Genomic DNA, 16,833 nt, shown 5'->3' with positions numbered 1-16,833 from the left:
GTCAGATCCAAGGGCCTGGAGGCAGCCTGCGAGGCAGAGGCTGTCATAAGTTATGAGGGCAAAGGGACAGGAAAGACGCGTGGGGAGAAAAATGCTCGTTCTCCTTAGCCCCACAACCCACTCCTGAGGGTTTACTGCAAGGAAGTGACTCTAAGGAGGGGAAAACATACATGCGTGCGTCTAGATAAACAGATAATCAGTAACCACTGCAGCTAAGACACAGCAAAAGGCTTGCAAACCGGTCATTTACTGAATCCTCACAACCCCAATGAGGCAGGCACTCTAACGTGAACATCCTAGAGAGAGATGTAGACAGAACAGCCCGACTCCGGGCTTTGCTTTCCTCGACACCACCACATTTTAATGGCTGTATTATATACCACTGTGCTACCGTGCCACCATTTTTCAACGGACTGTCATTCGCTTTCCCCAGTGCCCTGCCACTGTGATTCTCCTACAGACAAGCCACAAAGCAGGAGCCAAAACCAAAGGGATCTGGGTTTGAGTCCAGACCTGTCCCTAGATTTCTTCCGTAACTAAGGGCACTGGCTTTCTGGACTCGTCTGAGCTGAAACTCTCTTAGGACGTCATGCTGGAAAAGCGTGGTCTTTGCATGGGTCACTGGAGAAGCACGTTCAGAGAGGAGTTTTCAAATGTGGCTGAGTTCAGGCAGCAGCAAAGGCAACAGCCCACTTGAGAACACAGAGTCCAGATTCTAGTGTGTCAGACACAGGACGCCAGTCCCAATTGCCCTAGTGATGTACTGTGGGATCTGGGGGCGAGCCACAAGCCTCATGTGGGCAGCAAAACTCCGTGACCAAAGAGGTTACGTGCAAAGGCTTTGAAGTCATAGCAACCAGGTTCAAGTCCCAGCTCTGCCATTTATTAGCAATTTACATCAAGTCTCTAAATTTCCATAATTTTCATTTACATAAAGACCGAAATTCACAGGATCCCATGCTTAGGAGCTAATTCTAGGGGCCAAAGAGAATAATGCATGTTAAGTACTAAGTAGAGTAGGGCTGGTGCCTTCCTTTCCTTGTTAACTCTGAGGGCTTGCTAAATGCTTCAGCCGCCTTAGAATCCGCTTGTACTTGTTAGGACCCATGGCCCATCACCTGAGGCTTGGAAATCGTTTTTTCCCTTTCCTGAGACACCGGGCCATGTCATGGAATTCAACTCATGGGGTTTTATCAGTTAATTCAATGGCTCACGAGGCACTCTGAGCTCATCCTATGGAGGTCCAACACTATTTCTGTGTCCTTGTTCTGCCGATTAGTCACATGATGGGAGGGCCCTTCCTTGGGGACCATGGCAACCAGTACTTGCTTGTTATTTCAAGAAATGCCTTCTCGACAATCAATATGTACCAAACAGATACTGTGGAATCAAAATAAAAGCAGGATCCTGGGGAAAACGCCCAGGATGCTTCTGTGTGCTCTCCATCTGGGATTCAGCAAGCTCAGAAACCGCGGTCCATGGCCAAGAGGGGAAAAAGCCTTACAGCCCTGTGGTACCAGTTTTATGGCGGGCAAGAGGACAAGGGAACTCCATCTAGGTGGCAGTTGAATAATCACTTCTGGAGAAAGTGATCTAAAGGAAGAATGAAGAAATCAACGTTAAGAAAATGTGAAGACTGGGCCCATTTTCCAGGCGTATCACCAAGTGCCAAGTAAGACAACAAGGAATAGAGGTTGCCATGAATGGAGGCCATGGAAGCCATGGAGACCCTCCCCATCCTGCAAGCAGGTGCCGACATCCACAGCCCGGCATTCTCAGTTCCTTAAGATCAGGAACCTCTTTCAGTACCTTAGATTGGTTTTACCTCTTGGGGTTGGACTAATTCCACTGGTAACATAGGTAGGCAGACCACCATAGTCTTTCTGTTCATTTCTGGCCCTAGTTGCAGGTGCAGCACAATCAGGGCATGGAGTAAGTTGATCCTGAATTCAAATGCTAGCTTGGGGGCGCCTGGGTGGCGCAGTCGGTTAAGCGTCCGACTTCAGCCAGGTCACGATCTCGCGGTCCGGGAGTTCGAGCCCCGCGTCAGGCTCTGGGCTGATGGCTCAGAGCCTGGAGCCTGTTTCCGATTCTGTGTCTCCCTCTCTCTCTGCCCCTCCCCCGTTCGTGCTCTGCCTCTCTCTGTCCCAAAAATAAAAAAAAAAACTAAAAAACGTTGGAAAAAAAAAAACAACAAAAAAAACAAATGCTAGCTTGGTCACAAACAACTACTGTATCCCCAATAGTGCATTATTTCAGAGCCCAGCTGGATATGCACAGAAAGGAGGAGAGAGGACAGGTGGCAGTAAAGACTACATAGTGCTCAGGGTCTTAAGAGTAATTCAAGGTTAGAAGTTACAATGTAGGAAACAAGGTTTTCCTTTAAATGAAGAACCACAGTCACGGCAAGCTCATTCTTGTAGCATCTTAAGATGGGCTCCAAGTCATCAAAGCAAAACCAGGGGCAGCTGCCTAACATAGTCTGCTTTGAGCTGCAAAACATATAAAAGCACTAAAGAACATTGGTTACAACCATCAACATAAACACTTTCCTCTGTACATAAAAACAACATCGTAGGACCAGCCTAGGATTCTAGAATGGAATCTAGAATCAGAAGACCAAGTTCAAAGGCCACCTCTGCCCCTTACTAGCTGTGTGACCTTGTACAAGATACTTCTTCCCTTCTTAGGCCTCCATTTCCACATCTGCAAAGTGTGTTGGGGGGCACCGTGACCAAAATGGGGCTACGGTACAGATCACAGGAGATGGTATCCACGATGCTCAGCACACAGGGGCTGGCCCAATGCAAGTCCCCCTGGGTGATGAAGCCTCTAGGCCAAGGCACAGAGGGCTGCTCGGTCCAAGAGCAAGGTCCCTGGAAGCCACAAAGTCACAGCCTCCCCTTAGTGTGATCATTACATCTGCTTTTCAGATTTGTGGTATTTCTCACTACAGGGATTTTCAGATTCAACCCAAGTCTCTTCCCCATAGAACAGTGTTCATTTATATGAATGATATTATATGAATGATCAAGTCCCTACAGATAATAACGAACCACACAGGCCTCCTGTGTGGACACTGTGTAAACAGTGTTCTTATTTAATCCTCTACCCTGTAAAGAGGCAGATGTTATGTGCATTGTACCGATCAGGAAGCTGAGGTTCAGAGAGATTAAGTAACTAGTTGAAGCTCACACAGTTCACAAGCAGCCACAGTGGGAATCAGAGCCAGGAGTCTCCTGCTATACCTTACGAGGCTGCCTTCCAACAAGTGTTTTCTCTGCCCATTTCCCTTTATTTTGCCTCCTTACCCCTAAACCCCAACACTCTACATGCCTTAAAAATCAAACACAAGCCCTCAAAACAAAACATTCGGCGCCTGAGGCAGCAAAGTCTCGCAGGTCTGTGGCGGTTCACAAATACAGCACTGACTAGCAGAAGCTGGGAGCACCTACGAACACCTGCCTGTTCAGAAAGACGAAAGTGGCTCAGAAAATAACCACAGTCCCGGGGTGGGGGAGAGGGGCGGGGGGGAGGCAGGAATGACCAGCATCATGCCCCATTCCACTCAAAGACCCTGGATACCAAATGTAACTGGCCCTCCAGGGTTGGCCACTCATGCCAGGAGAAGAAAAAACTAAGCCATTTTCCAGAAGAGTGACTTTGATTATAAGCTGGAACAAAAGTACCATTCCAAACAACTTGTTCAGGGATAGTCAGGTGCATCTCTACAAGGCCCGTAAGTAACAAGAGTTTCCAGTGAGCTACCAAAGAAGCACTTCCCTGAGAGCTAGGTATTCCAATACAAAGCACAGGGAGTCTCCACATTCGGCTGCGATAGCACGTGACCGACAAGTCCACAGCACCGATAACAACACCGCCTTCTTACTGATGTTAATAACGTTATCACGTCGGGCTTGACATGTATTAACTCATTTAACCCTGGCAAAATCCATCAGAAATACCTGTAATTTTACCACTTCATAGACAAGGAAACTGAGGCAGAGAGTGAAGGAAGCCACCATGTCTGCAGGTGTGGATCTAAATTCAGGCTCCAGACCCTGCCCTTCAACTGTCCCTGCACTCCAGAATCCAGAGTGCCTGGGATCATTCGGAAACTCCAAGCCAGCCATGTGACTCTGCGCCCAGTGCTCAGGGCCACCAGGTGCAGAGCCACCAGTGAAGCTCAGAGCCATCAGGAGGATGACTGCTGCCACCAAATCCCGATCCCACCGCTGCCAGTGCCTCCGGACAACCTTCAGCGTCAGGGTGGCTTGAACAGCTAACGGGTGCACTGACCCCATCTCAGAGGCAGACCCTGCTCAGCTCCTTCCGTTCTTGTCACCCCTACCTAAAGTGAAACTGACAAGTGGGAGCCCGACACTGGCTCTGGACTGCCAGAAAAGTGTCACACTTGGAATCACCCTGCTCAAAGTGTTCCATCTGTGTAGGGCTAAACCACATGAAGTGCTGACAATCGGCCATTTCTGACCTAGGAAAACAGCAATTCCATACAGTTCAACCTCGCGGGGAAGGGGCCCTCACATTTATTAAGGGCCTACCAGACATCCATGCATTCAACAAACACTATGGGGCAATGGCCCCTGTGCCAGGGACAATGGAACACTGTGTGGCACTCACAGTCCGAGGGGGCACTTATTGTGCCCCTTCCCTCCTAAGGGCCAGAAACAGCTTGAGGCATTGGGAGAGTCACCAACTGAAGCCACTCAAGGTCATAGAACTACTGAACTGGGCCCCTAGGCTCTTTCCCCTCAGAGGCCCTGCAACCTGCGGCAGGCTGTGGCGCCCAGGGCTGGGCTGGGCCTTCAGAGGAAAAGGTCAAGGGAATCCTGCAAGGTTTTGTGCAACCAACAGTGTCAGTGGGGGGCTGTCCCAATCACTAGGATACGCACCAAGAACTACTGTCCTAACCCAAACGCCGAGATGTGACCCTACTGATGGCACGTCAAGACAGATCTGTCACTTGAAGGTTTAGCAGGCAGCTTCCCCAAAACAGACTACAGCTCAGAAAGACCCATCCCCTTTCATTTTAACAACCCGAACCAACAAAATCTTCTAACGTCTAAACCCAGGCTTCAGCCACCATGGCCGGACCCGCAGGGGAACCACTCTCGACCTCAGCTTCCTCATCTATAAAATAAGCATCCTGGTGAGTCCATGCAGGACAGGCAGGATAGCAGAATTCCAGAAGCATGCAATTTTGAGCGGGAGGGACCTGCACCGGAATGCTGACTCTGCCACTGACTACCCGGGGGCCTTGCAGCGAGCCACTAACCCTTTCCGAGCTTCAGTTTCCTTATCTGCACAGTGAGGAAACCACCCTCCCAGGGCTGGGTTGACAGAATTAAAGACCGTGACTGTGTGCATCCAACACAGTGCAGAAGGCAGGCACTTTGAAGACGCACGGAGAACCCAGGAGGGAATACTTAATAACCCATGGGGTGAAGACTGCTAACCCAGGCACCTCCAATTCCCGTTGCACAAGCGCCTCAGGACCAAGTCAGAGAACTCAACCCTCAGGACGACCAAAGGTCCACACCCACTATGGCCAAAAGAGATCTGAACACGGGAGCCGTCGAGAAGAGGATACGCAAGGAAGTCAGGACAGCCCGGGTGGGAAATTCTCAAAGAGCAAAGCACGCAAAGTGGCCCAGCCCGGCCACTGCCACGTAGGGGTCTGCCTTCCTCAGTGATGGGTCCCTCTCCAGCCCCAGGGACGGCCGGGAAGTCACAAGGCAAGCTGTGCTCAGCAGCGGAGCAAAGGACTGATAAAATCAAAGCCAGATCAGTCAATGGGGCGTGTGACTCTGGATCTCAGGGCTGTGAGTTCCAGCACCACGCTGGGTGTAGAGATTACTTAAAATAAAAAATCTTATAAAAAAAAAAAAGCCAGCGATGAGACAGAAATTCAAGAATAGCTCCTTCAGTGGCTGTAGTGCCTACAGTCAGACTCTTCACCAGGAGTCTGGGGTAATGAAAGCTCCTCCTCTCAGTTTCTTAGCCCGAAATTCTATGCAGGAAGCCCATTCATGGGAAATCTGATGTACCCCTTCGGGGCCAAACCTCACAGTGGGGAAGCCTTGAGAAGCAAGCCAGACCCGAACCCTCCGGCCACCGATCACGGCTATGGGCGACGAGGAAGGACGAGGGCGTCTGGTACCACCAAGAAACACACAGTTCCACTGGGAGGCCGCCCACAGAGAGCACGTGCAAAAGTATCTTTTCATAACTTAGGGTTTTAAACGATCGATATTTCACTCATTAAATGTAATGAGTCCTCTGCCTGAATCTTGGAGAAAACTCTGAAACAGTTAAGTCCCGATAATACTAACATCCTCGTCTCGCGGCAGGTCCCTGCTCAGAAGGGTCCTGGTGAGTTCAGGGTTGGGACAGGAAGCTTCACGAGCAGTTGTAGGCAGTGGGTGAGAAGTTCAGGGGCTGAGCAAGCGGCAACGACTGCTGGCAGTCTGCAGCGTGGTGAGAGCTTTGTGGCCAGGGCACACCAGGCTGCAAGCCCCAAGGATTGCTAGCCTTTGGGGAGCCTGGGTGGCTCGGTCGGTTGAGCGTCAGACTCTTCATTTCGACCAAGGTCACGATCCCAGGGTCATGGGATCGAGCCCCACATCAGGCTCTGCGCTAAGCGTGGAGCCTGCTTAAAATTCTCTCTCTCCCTCTGCCCCTCTCCCGGGCTTGCACGCGCAAGCTTTTTCTCAAAAAAAAAAAAAAAAAAAAGACTGCCGGCCTTGGGCAGAGGACTCTACTCAGGGGCTCTCTGCACAATGGGGCACTACACTTGCACTTGCCCTCCAAGCCGGAAACACGCGGGGTGGGAAGAGGAGGAAGCAGGGAGAAGGGCAGGCAAGTGCCTCCCTTAAGCTTAAGCCCTTCTGATGTGGACTCCCCCAACCCCACCCCACCCCGGCTGCTGCTGCATGATGTGTGCCCCAGACTTGGGCCCCAGTCTGTCAAGACTCCAATTAACCTGTCTCCACCCGCCTCCTCCGCCTAAGACTCATATCCTATTAGGTCTATCTGATGGCTCGGTGATCATCCACACGACAAACGGCTGGATGGAAGAAACGCCTGGAGGCAGCAGCGCGGGGGCCCAGAGCCCAGGCTGTGGGGTCCAACTGCCCAGGCGGCCTAGGTTTCCTCACCTGCATGACGAGGGTAACACGAGAACCTGCCTCATAGGACTGCTCTGGGCATTCAAAAGTAGTCAACAAAAAGTAGCTCCTGTTATGGTCGCGGCCACCATGCACAGTCCCCCCTCCCCGCCCCCCTGTGGACCGGTGGTCTTAGGTGGTTGCCTGCCCAGAGCCTAAGGCTGTGCAAGCGGAGTGGAACTGGGGGCCACCCGAAGATACAGGATTGCTGCGCTCACCAGACTAAAATCCCCGCTTAGTTGTTGGTAGGATATCAAGGCTTTGCAGACAGTACTATCTAGGATTTAAACTGACCAGAAATAGCAAGTTGGATCAATGATAAAGCAGCCTATCACAATGCCTCACCAGTGAGCTCTGGGGGCACAAATGTCCCTCTCAGGCCCAGAGGTGGTAAATCACGGCATCTCACTCTGCCTTCCTATCTTCATCTTTCTTGCCCACGTGTTCCTCTCCGTACCCCGGGCCTCACAAAGGGCTGGGACCCTCGTAACCCCACAGGCTGGTGCTGGCGAATGCCTCCCTCCGCTCTCTCACCTCTTGGGGCCTTTGTACACACCAGGGCCAGATGACGCTTCCTAAAATACCACGACTCTGCCAGCCTCCTCAAATTTCTACCTGCCCCGTCAAATATTTAACTGGCTCCACGCTGTCCCAGATCAAATGCAAACTCCTTAGCTTAGCAACTCAGGCACTCCCCAGCTGACTCCCAGGACTGAGGCACCCCCCACTCGCTCTGTCTACTCCGTGGCTGATCGCCAAACTCACAAGACTGACCGAACCCCTGAACTCTGCTTTTGTTCCAGGCAGGGCCTGGAATGGCCTCTCCTTGACTGCACCCCACCCTATCCTCTCTGCCTGGGCAAGGTCTCCCCAGGCTTCACACCCAGCCCCCACCCAAGCTGCCCGTGGGCCGGAGCGGTCTGCAGGGCTTCCTGGAGGAAGTGGAATGCAGGCCGAGCAGACACGTGCCCCTTGCCAATAAAGCCTTTTCCATACTGCGTCCTTCCTGCTGCACGAAACCTGGATGCCTCTGGTCTCCCCTTGCGGATCAGAGAACGGGGATTATGGCTTCTGTTTGTGTCCCGTACTCTGCGGTGTGCAGAATAAGACAAATAATAACCGTAGCTACCACCTACTGTGTGCCAAGCACTGGATTCAGTACGTTGCAATTTTCCTTCTCCCGGTATCCCCGTAAAACGTTACCCACGTGCTACGGATCAAGAAACTGAGGCCAAGGGAGATTAGAACTCCCGCTCAGATCACCGCTGAGGCAGGACTCCGACCCGCCTGGGCCCAGCTCCAAAGCCCACGATCTGTGGTGGTGCAGGTGGCAAACACAGGACAAGGACTCTCGGCTCTCACTTCGCATTGCCTGGCGTTGCTGAAGCGCCCACCGAGTGCCAGGTGACCAGTGCAAGGTGTGGGTGATGAGCGGGCACCAAACAGATGAGTGAGCACCCTGCTCTCACGGAGCTCACGTGCTCGGTCCCCAGTCCTGACCCTCTTCTTCCAATCTGGGAAGAGGGCAAGGATTCGGTCCGTAAGGGGTTCCACCAGGCACAGGCCCGAGATACAGCAGCGGGCCGTGACAATACACAAGTGTCCGATGCACGGGAAGCCTTTTTTGTGAAGTAGAGACTCGGGCTCCGTGAGGGAAGCTCTTCACTCGAAGCACAGCCCAAAGCCAAGCAAACCTCAGCAAGCAGTACAGAGTGGAGGAAAGGGGTCTGTCTCTGGAGTCAGAAAACCCAGTCCCCCACTTAACGGCTACAGAGGGACTCCCCACATACCCCTCTGAACCTCATCTGTAGTAGGGTGATAACAACAACAATAGTGACTGTGTATCCAATTATGTGCCAGATGCTGTTAGAAGCACTTGACGTGTATTATCTCATTTAATCCCCATAACAAGCCTTACGAGGAGGTCCTGTTATTATCCCAAGGCAGTCTGGCTCCGAAGTCCTAACTGCTTATACTGTGCTGCCCCCCTCCCAAGGCTGAACCGTCCCGGCGGGGCTGATGTAGGGATCCAGTGAGCTAAAGCTCGCAGCAGAGTGCATGCACATGGTTGGTGCCCTATAAATGCACATCCCCGCCTCCTTACGCTGCAACACGGCTCTCTGAAAGCCTAGGTTTGGAAATGGCATTGCTCTAGCTGGTCCTAAGGTGGGTGATCTTGTGACGGCATCCTCTGGCCTGGCACACCCCACTCTCACGGCTGGGATCCGCTGCACAGAGCAAGGGGCCCAGAGCCTGTACTGCAGGCTCACTCACAGCTTCTGAGAAGCAGACTGAGTGTCCAGCACGGGAGTCGGGTGGCCCCAGCCTGGAGTCCCAGGCCTGCCACTCACACCGGTCACTCAACCTCTCAAGCTTCAAGGTTCCACGCAAGTAAGATGGGGGATGGGCTATAATCTAAGCCACGTTTCTGCATCACAGTAGATTCTCCATCGGTGGCCGCTCCCCAGGTTGGGAGGGCGGGACTTCCACGGCACCACAGCATTACAGTTCTGGGTAGGAGAGGTGCTGGCGTGGAGAGGATTCACTTCCACAGTTATGGCAGAGGGAAGAACAGGCACACTCCGAAAGGTCTGGGAGTGAAGCCTGGCACAAGCCAACCTTCTCTTAAATCTCCTGCTGTGTCTCACGCAAATGGCTTGCGGCTGTATCAGTCAAGGTTCTTCCCCATTAAACTTTAGGTAGAAGTGGCATCTCCCCCCCCCCACCCCCCAAACAATGTAAGCTGTGAGCGATGGACGCTCGTCTTGGTCATCACTGCGTCCCTGGCACAGAACGCTGCATAAAGGAGGCACTGAATACACAGAGAATTAATGCTATCCTACAGCTTCGGGCACCCCTAAGGCACCGCTGTATTTGCCTAACGGCAAGCATCGCCCAGCCGGGGAAGCAGGAGTTGGAAGGTTATGTACCTGCCCAGCTACCATCTCTCCGGGCTGCCTGCCAGTCATCCGTCCTCTCCATGGGACTTCCGAGTTATAAATAGGAATATCTGCTTTCAAACTATGATTTATCATCTCCATCTCAAGCTATCGATTGTTGGCTATTTTTTTCAAGCATTCCACCAAAGAGGCCAGTTAGGTTTAAACGGACGGGACTGTGTGTCCAGGTGGGGTCCGAGCTGAACCGTCTCTCGTCTACACCAGGAGACCAGCCAAGACACATTAGTGTCAACTATATTGTTTCACCTTGCAACAATGTGACAGGCCTCTCCTATCAGCTCCTGTCAGGCAAAACCATCCGGGAGCTGGAGGGACAACTCATGAGGGGGCCCCACCATCTAGCACCAGAATCAGAACTCTTAAGTTAGAACAATCATTCTTGACTTAGAAGCTACAGCTACGTAAGGAAAAGTTGTCTATGCGTTCTTAACCGATGCCAACAAAAATCATGACATTTACTCCAAAGTCCAACGCATTTTAGATTCTCAAACTGCTATTCCCCTCCATTGATAACTGAGATGTAGCTTGTTTTCTCGACTGTCACACACTACCGAAAATAACCACGGTGGTCTTAACTCATTTACCTATTCCAACATCCCACGTCACCACTTGTGTCCCAGCCCGACTGACCAGTCTGGATTATTAGAGCATTCATGCAAGGGACTGACTTGACAAGCAGCAGTCAGAAATTACTCAGAAGCCTAGGGGAAACGGCACGCTCCCGAGAATGAGTACAAAAACCCAAGTGGCCGAGTTCATGGACATAAGACACGCCCCAAAAGCCATTTCCTTCAGTGCCAGGTGTTGTTCAGTGCCCCAGGGGTGCAGCCATGGAAAACACAGGGGAAAACCCCGGCCCTCCAAGAGCTCCTGTCCTGGCCCGTGCCAAGCCCACCTGTACCACCCTCCGAATGACTACTGCTCTGTTCAGTGAGGTCTCCGGTGCAAAGGACCCAGAACACAACCAGTCCTCAGCAAATGCTGCTGCTCCCTTGCCATCGCTGAGTAGCCCACTATTCTGTCTTCTAAACAGTGTCCTTCCCATCTTCTGACACAGCAGCAGCCCGGGACAGTGGGGAGGACGGAGGTCGGAGGCTGACAGATGTGCTTCCACTGGCTAAGCAACACCCGGAGTAAGTTACTCCACGACCGAGCGGCAGCCTCTTCACCTGTACGACGGGAACAGTTAACTCCCTCAAAGGGCCCCGTGTGGATTCAAGGAGCTCATACAGCTGAACCGCACAGCACAGTGCCTGGCACCTAGTAGCCCTCAAGAAAGGTCAGCCCTTTTCTTCCAGCTCCTCCACGGTTCTTTCAGACTGTCCAAATAAAACCCAAATACAGGACTCCTGAGAAGCATCATATGTCGCTGTGCTGCTCCTCCTAGGTCATTACGGGCCTTGTCCCATTACCTTTGGAGAATCGGGCACCTGGGGCTAAGCCAAGATGCCCCTCCCTGCCAGATATGCTGCCGTGAGCAGCCCCGCCTGGCCATGTTCCCCTCCCTGCTTTTGCCCCAAGAGCAAATTGATTAAACCTCCCCCCACTTTTAAAGTCCTCACCCAACACTGTCCTGGAACACTTCCCCACCCAGGCCCGGGGCGGGGCCGCCTCCCAGCAAAACACCCATCAGAGAAGTCCAATCGCATTAAAAATGGCATAAGCCACATTTTTAATCAACATACAGGAAGGCACCAAGAAAAGAACACAGCCACTCTTAATTAGTCATCCTGGTTCAGCAGCCACATCTCTTCATGAAACAAGAAACTGAGACCCTCAAAACACTCTGAAGCTCAAAGTCCACACGCAAACATCTGCCTGCACTAGGCAGGAGGAGCAGGTGGGTGGCCTGAGCTCTGTCAGCCCATCTCCAAAGGTTCCTTGACCATCTGAGGCAGAGAAGCCCTCTGGCCCTTCCAGTCTGGGGGGGGAGCCCGTCCTGCAGGAGGCTGCAAGGTGGAGGCAGGGCAGGCTCACTTGAGTTGGCCCAGGTGAAACCTCGGGCCATCCAGAGGACCCAGGGCACCTGCCACCATGACTAAAACAAACACCACGAGTGGAACTGGCTAGCTGTCTCTCTCGGTGTCTGGCTCACCTGATCCGAGGCACCTCCATAATCAGCAGTTCCAACCCTCACAAGCTGACAGTTCAGGGGGAAGGGGAGGCTGCGCCTGCTGTGCTGCATCGTGTCCGGGCCGTTTGTTGGCCTCGGGGCCTGCTGGTCCCCCCCAGGGGCCGCAGCCTCACAAGGGCGATTGTGCGTTCATTCCTGCCCCGGAGACTCCCCCCGCCCTCATCCCTCTGCTCCCACTCAGGCCCCAGCACGACGCCCCACAAGCACCGCACGGGGGCAGCGGCCGCGGAAGGGGCCCCGCAGAGTGCGGCGCTGCCTTCCTGCCTTCCGGGCACACAGGTGCCCGCCCTTCCCTCGCTCGGTCCAGGCGGCCTCCCCAGAAGGGGGCAACCCTCCACCTGAGAAGTCACAGCCCCGGGACCACCACCCTCCCCGCGGGCTGGAGAGCTCCCGAGGCTTCCCAGAGGCGGCAAAGAAGGTTCGCCCTGGGTAGAGGGGAGGGACCACCTGGCTCGGGGGCAGGGAGCAGGGCCCTGGAGAGAGGGTAAAGGCCAGGACAGAGGGGGGCTGACGGAGGCTACGCTAAGGGCGGTGAGAAGTCTGGGGAAGAGGATGGGAGGGGGGTGTTAACGTCCAGGCGGGGGCCACGGACGGAGGAGGGAGAGGTCCAGACTAAGGCCAAGGAGGAAAGAGAAGGCTCAGGCTGAAGCCTTGGCGGAGCGGGGAAAGAAATCTAGGCTGGGACCACTGGAGGAGGCGTTGACGGGGGCCCAGACCGAAACCACGGAGAAGAGTCGGAGGGAGACGGAGGCCTAGCCCGGACCACAGGGAGGGGAGCCCAGCCTGGGCCACGGGAGGGAGAAACGAAGGCCTACCCTGGCCGCAGGAACGGGGAAAGAGGACCCAGCCCGGGCCGTGGGCAGGGGCAAGGGGGACCACGCCTGGGTCACCGGAGGGGGTGCCTGGCCTGGACCACGGGTCCAGGAGGGTCTAACCTGGGCTGCGGGGGAGACTAGCCAGACCGAGAGGCGGAGAGTGGGACTCCAGCTTGAGCCAAGGGCGGGGGCTGGGAGAGGGAGACAGGGTCGCTGCCCAGCCCCGCCGCCCGGGCCGGCAGCCCCCTCCCGAGCCGGCAGCGATGGTGTCTACCTGGGTCCCAGACCCCGCCCCTCCCCCACCCGGGGGACCCACCCTTCTCGGGCCGGGGGGTGGGGGAGGACGGCGGAGGCAGGGGGACACGAGCTCCGGCGGGGCCCCCGGGCCTGGGAGAGGGTGACGTCGGGCCTTTACCATGGTGGCGGCGGCGGCGGCGGTCCCGGTCCCGGCGTCTGTGGCTCTCCCCCCCGCAGCAGGGCCCGGCGCTTCCACTTCCCCGGGTGCCCAGGAGTGAACATCCGGGTCAGCGGCCCCCTCCCCCCGCGCCGGGCCGCCGCCACCTTCCTTCCCCGCCCCGGCCGGGCCCGGGCCCGCCCCCACGCAGCCGGCTCTCGGCCAATGAGCGCGCAGGGCCGCGGCGATCGCCAAGTATGGAGCGCGGCGCGGGGGGGAGGAGCGCCGAAGGGGGAAGTGAGGGGCGGGGCCTGCGAGCGGGGCGGAGCTGGGCGCGGCGGCTGGCGGGGTGGGCGGGTCCGTCCGAGGCGCGGGGACCCGGCCGGGGGCCGGCAGGGGGTTTCCGCCCGCACCCACGCCCTGAGTCGCACCCGGTGGCTACCGAGGCGGGGGTGGCGGAGCCACAGTGCGCGCGGGCCTCCGGGGCGGGGACGAGGAGGGCCCTGGGACTGGGAGGGGTCAGGCCCTGCCCTCCCCTCCCGGTGCACCCGCTGTCTCCCGCGCGGACCCGGAACTGGTGTTGCGGCGGGCCGGTCGGTCCCGGGGAGAGCGTCCGAGCGATCCCGAGGTGTGATCGCAGCGCCGCCACTTGCTACGTGGGGACCTGGATCAAGTCGCTGCACCTGAGCCGAATCTCTAAAAAAAAAAAAAAAAAAAAAAAAAAAAGGAGCCCTAGACCACGCCATTCATTGGGCGCCCACTGTATACCAGGCCCTGTTGGGGGCACCGAAAGAGAGTTGCACTCGACGTGAAGATGCCCTCAGAGCTACCTGCCGCAGGTAGCTGTGAGGACCCCGCAGGTAGAGATTAGAAAACTGGACTCAGGAAATGTTAGGCGTTTACGAGTGTTTTTAAATGTGCTAACAGAGAACCAGCCCAGTCGCCCAGTGGGGTTGCCTCACTCCACAGAGTGACTCAGAAAGTTTTGTTTTTTTTTTCCTTTTCCTTTTTTCTCTCACTCGCTCCATTCAACAACTATCTGTTGAGCTTGGTCTAGAAAGCAGAACTAGGATTCTGGCCGTGCTGATAATACCTGCCCTCCCTGGCTTGCTCACTCTATTTTGTGAGAATCAAATCAGGTCAGCTGCGACAGGATTGTAACTGGTTAGTGTTGCACAAGTGGCGGGAATTGTTACCACAGGTCAGGCTATGTCCTAGGCCCCCATCCTCAGGGAGCTCAGAGTCAAAAGCTGCCACTGGCATAAAAATCAATACAAGTACGTGATTAAGGCCTGTGTTACGGGAATTCAAAGAGAGTGGGACTTAAGAATTTTTTCAGTTGGTAAGCATTTATTGAGCACCTACTGTATACTGAGCACTGTTCTAGGCTCTAAGGATAGAGTAATGAATTTGACAGTCCCAGTCCATGACGTGATAGAGGTGGACCCTTGGAGGAAAGACAATCACCTGGTAAGTAAACATCGTGTCAGGTGGTGATTAGAGGTGGAGAACACTCAGGGCGAGGGAATAGGCAGGCAGATTAGCCAAGTGGGGTAAGGGGAGGGCTAATTTAGAAAGTAACATTTGATCACAGGGAGGCACAAGAACCAGATAGGGCACGGACCCAAAGGGGACAGTCTCTGGTGTGTTCATGGACCAAGGAGGCCCATGGACTGGGCGGCCCAGTTTAACTAGGGGGAGAGCCCTGGAAGCTGAGGTCGGAGGGACACCAAGCAGTGACAGGATCAGGCCTAGGCTTGAGCAGGATCAGGAGGTTGCTGTGTTCTGAATGGACTGTAGGGGGCTAGGGGCCGGTAGAAAGCTATTTAAGGCATGTTTTATTTATTTAAAAAGCACTTAAATGGGGTTTCCTACGTGATGAACACCGTTAAGCACTTTACAAATAATAATTCACTTCATCCTCAAAACAGAGGCCCGAAGAGGTAAACTGAAAGTCACACAGCAGAGAGACGAAGGCGCCTACTACCTTGGGGACACAGTGGACGCAGCAAGGGAAGACCCCTTTCTGGATGTTTGCTGATGGCCTGGCGGTGGGCACAGGAAGAAGAAAGGAGTGGGGCGCCTGGGTGGTGCAGTCTGTTAAGCGTCCGACTTCAGCCAGGTCACGATCTCGCAGTCCGTGAGTTCGAGCCCCGCTCTGGGCTGATGGCTGGGAGCCTGGCTCTGGGCTGATGGCTGGGAGCCTGGAGCCTGTTTCCGATTCTGTGTCTCCCTCTCTCTCTGCCCCTCCCCCGTTCATGGTCTGTCTCTCTCTGTCCCAAAAATAAATAAATGTTGAAAAAAAAAAAGAAGAAAGGAGTCAGGAATGATGCTAAGATTTTTAGCTTGATCAACACTGGAAGGATTAGCCATTTATTGATCTGTGGAAGATGAGAGGAGGAGCAGGCGTTTGTTTTGATTTTTGGTGGTTATTTTTTTCTTTTTTGTGGGGGGAGGATAAGAGTCAGTTTGGGGCAAGTTATGTCTGAGATGCCCGTTGGAGCTCTGAATGCAAACGTCAAGTGATTGGATGTGGAAGTCTGGAGTTGGGGAAGAAGTTAGAGTTGGTATGAGAACTATTAGCTAAGAAATGATATTTTTAGGTCCTGAAGGGCCCAAGACATCCAGGTGAGTTCACTTAAGAGGTGAATGTAGAGGAGAAGAGGTCAAGAAGATAAAGAGGAACCAGCAAGGAGACTGAGAAGGAGTGACCTGGGAGGGTAGCAAGAGGACGAAGAGAAGGTGATGTCCTTTTTTTTAATTTTTATTCTTGAGGGAGACAGAGAAAGACAGGGTGTAAGTGGAGGAGGGGCAGGGAGAGAGGGGGAGACACACAATCCAAAGCAGGCTCTAGGCTCTGAACTGTCAGCACAGAGCTGGACGCGGGGCTCGAACTCACGAGCCACGAGCTCATCAGCTGAGCTGAAGTCAGACGCTGAACCGACTGAGCCACCCAGGCACTCCAGGTGGTGTCCCTTCTTAAAGGCAGGGGATAAGAGTATGAGGGAAAGGTTTATGATAGAATAACACTTGAACTGTTTACTTGAAAAAAATAAGACTGACAGGGAACCTTGCTGTTCCAAATGCATTACCTGTATTTTCTCATTTAATCCTCATACAACCCTGTGAGGTCAGTGCCTGTTATTCCCATTTCACAGATGAGGGAGCTAAGGCACACAGAGGTTAAGAAACTTGCTCCAGATCACATAGCTAATGAGTTCAAAGCCAGGCAGTCTGGGACCAGAGTCCACACCCGTAACCCTAAGTCTGATCCTGTTGCTTCGCTGCTCACAAAGTTAAGTCACATCTGGGGCACCTAGGTGGCTCAGTCGGTTGAGCATCC

The 16,833-nt window shown here is 54.1% G+C and overlaps 1 protein-coding gene across 3 annotated transcripts in view; it reads right to left on the bottom strand.

Annotated features, from left to right (window-relative positions):
- Nucleotides 1-13,740, bottom strand: part of CAPZB (capping actin protein of muscle Z-line subunit beta) — a 135,281-nt gene extending 121,541 nt beyond the window's left edge. The window contains exon 1 of one of the 3 annotated variants that reach the window (XM_047873341.1): nt 13,512-13,740. In XM_047873341.1, coding sequence (XP_047729297.1) covers nt 13,512-13,514 — 3 coding nt within the window. In that variant the 5' untranslated portion in view covers nt 13,515-13,740. Of the gene's footprint in view, nt 1-12,242; nt 12,392-13,511 lie in introns of those variants that run through there. The other 2 variants (XM_047873339.1, XM_047873340.1) reach the window with 2 other exon arrangements.
- Nucleotides 13,741-16,833: the final 3,093 nt, after the last annotated feature.

This window comes from Prionailurus viverrinus, chromosome C1, assembly GCF_022837055.1.
Source record: "Prionailurus viverrinus isolate Anna chromosome C1, UM_Priviv_1.0, whole genome shotgun sequence".
NCBI lineage: Eukaryota > Metazoa > Chordata > Mammalia > Carnivora > Felidae > Prionailurus > Prionailurus viverrinus.
This window is presented reverse-complemented; position numbering and strand designations above follow the sequence as displayed.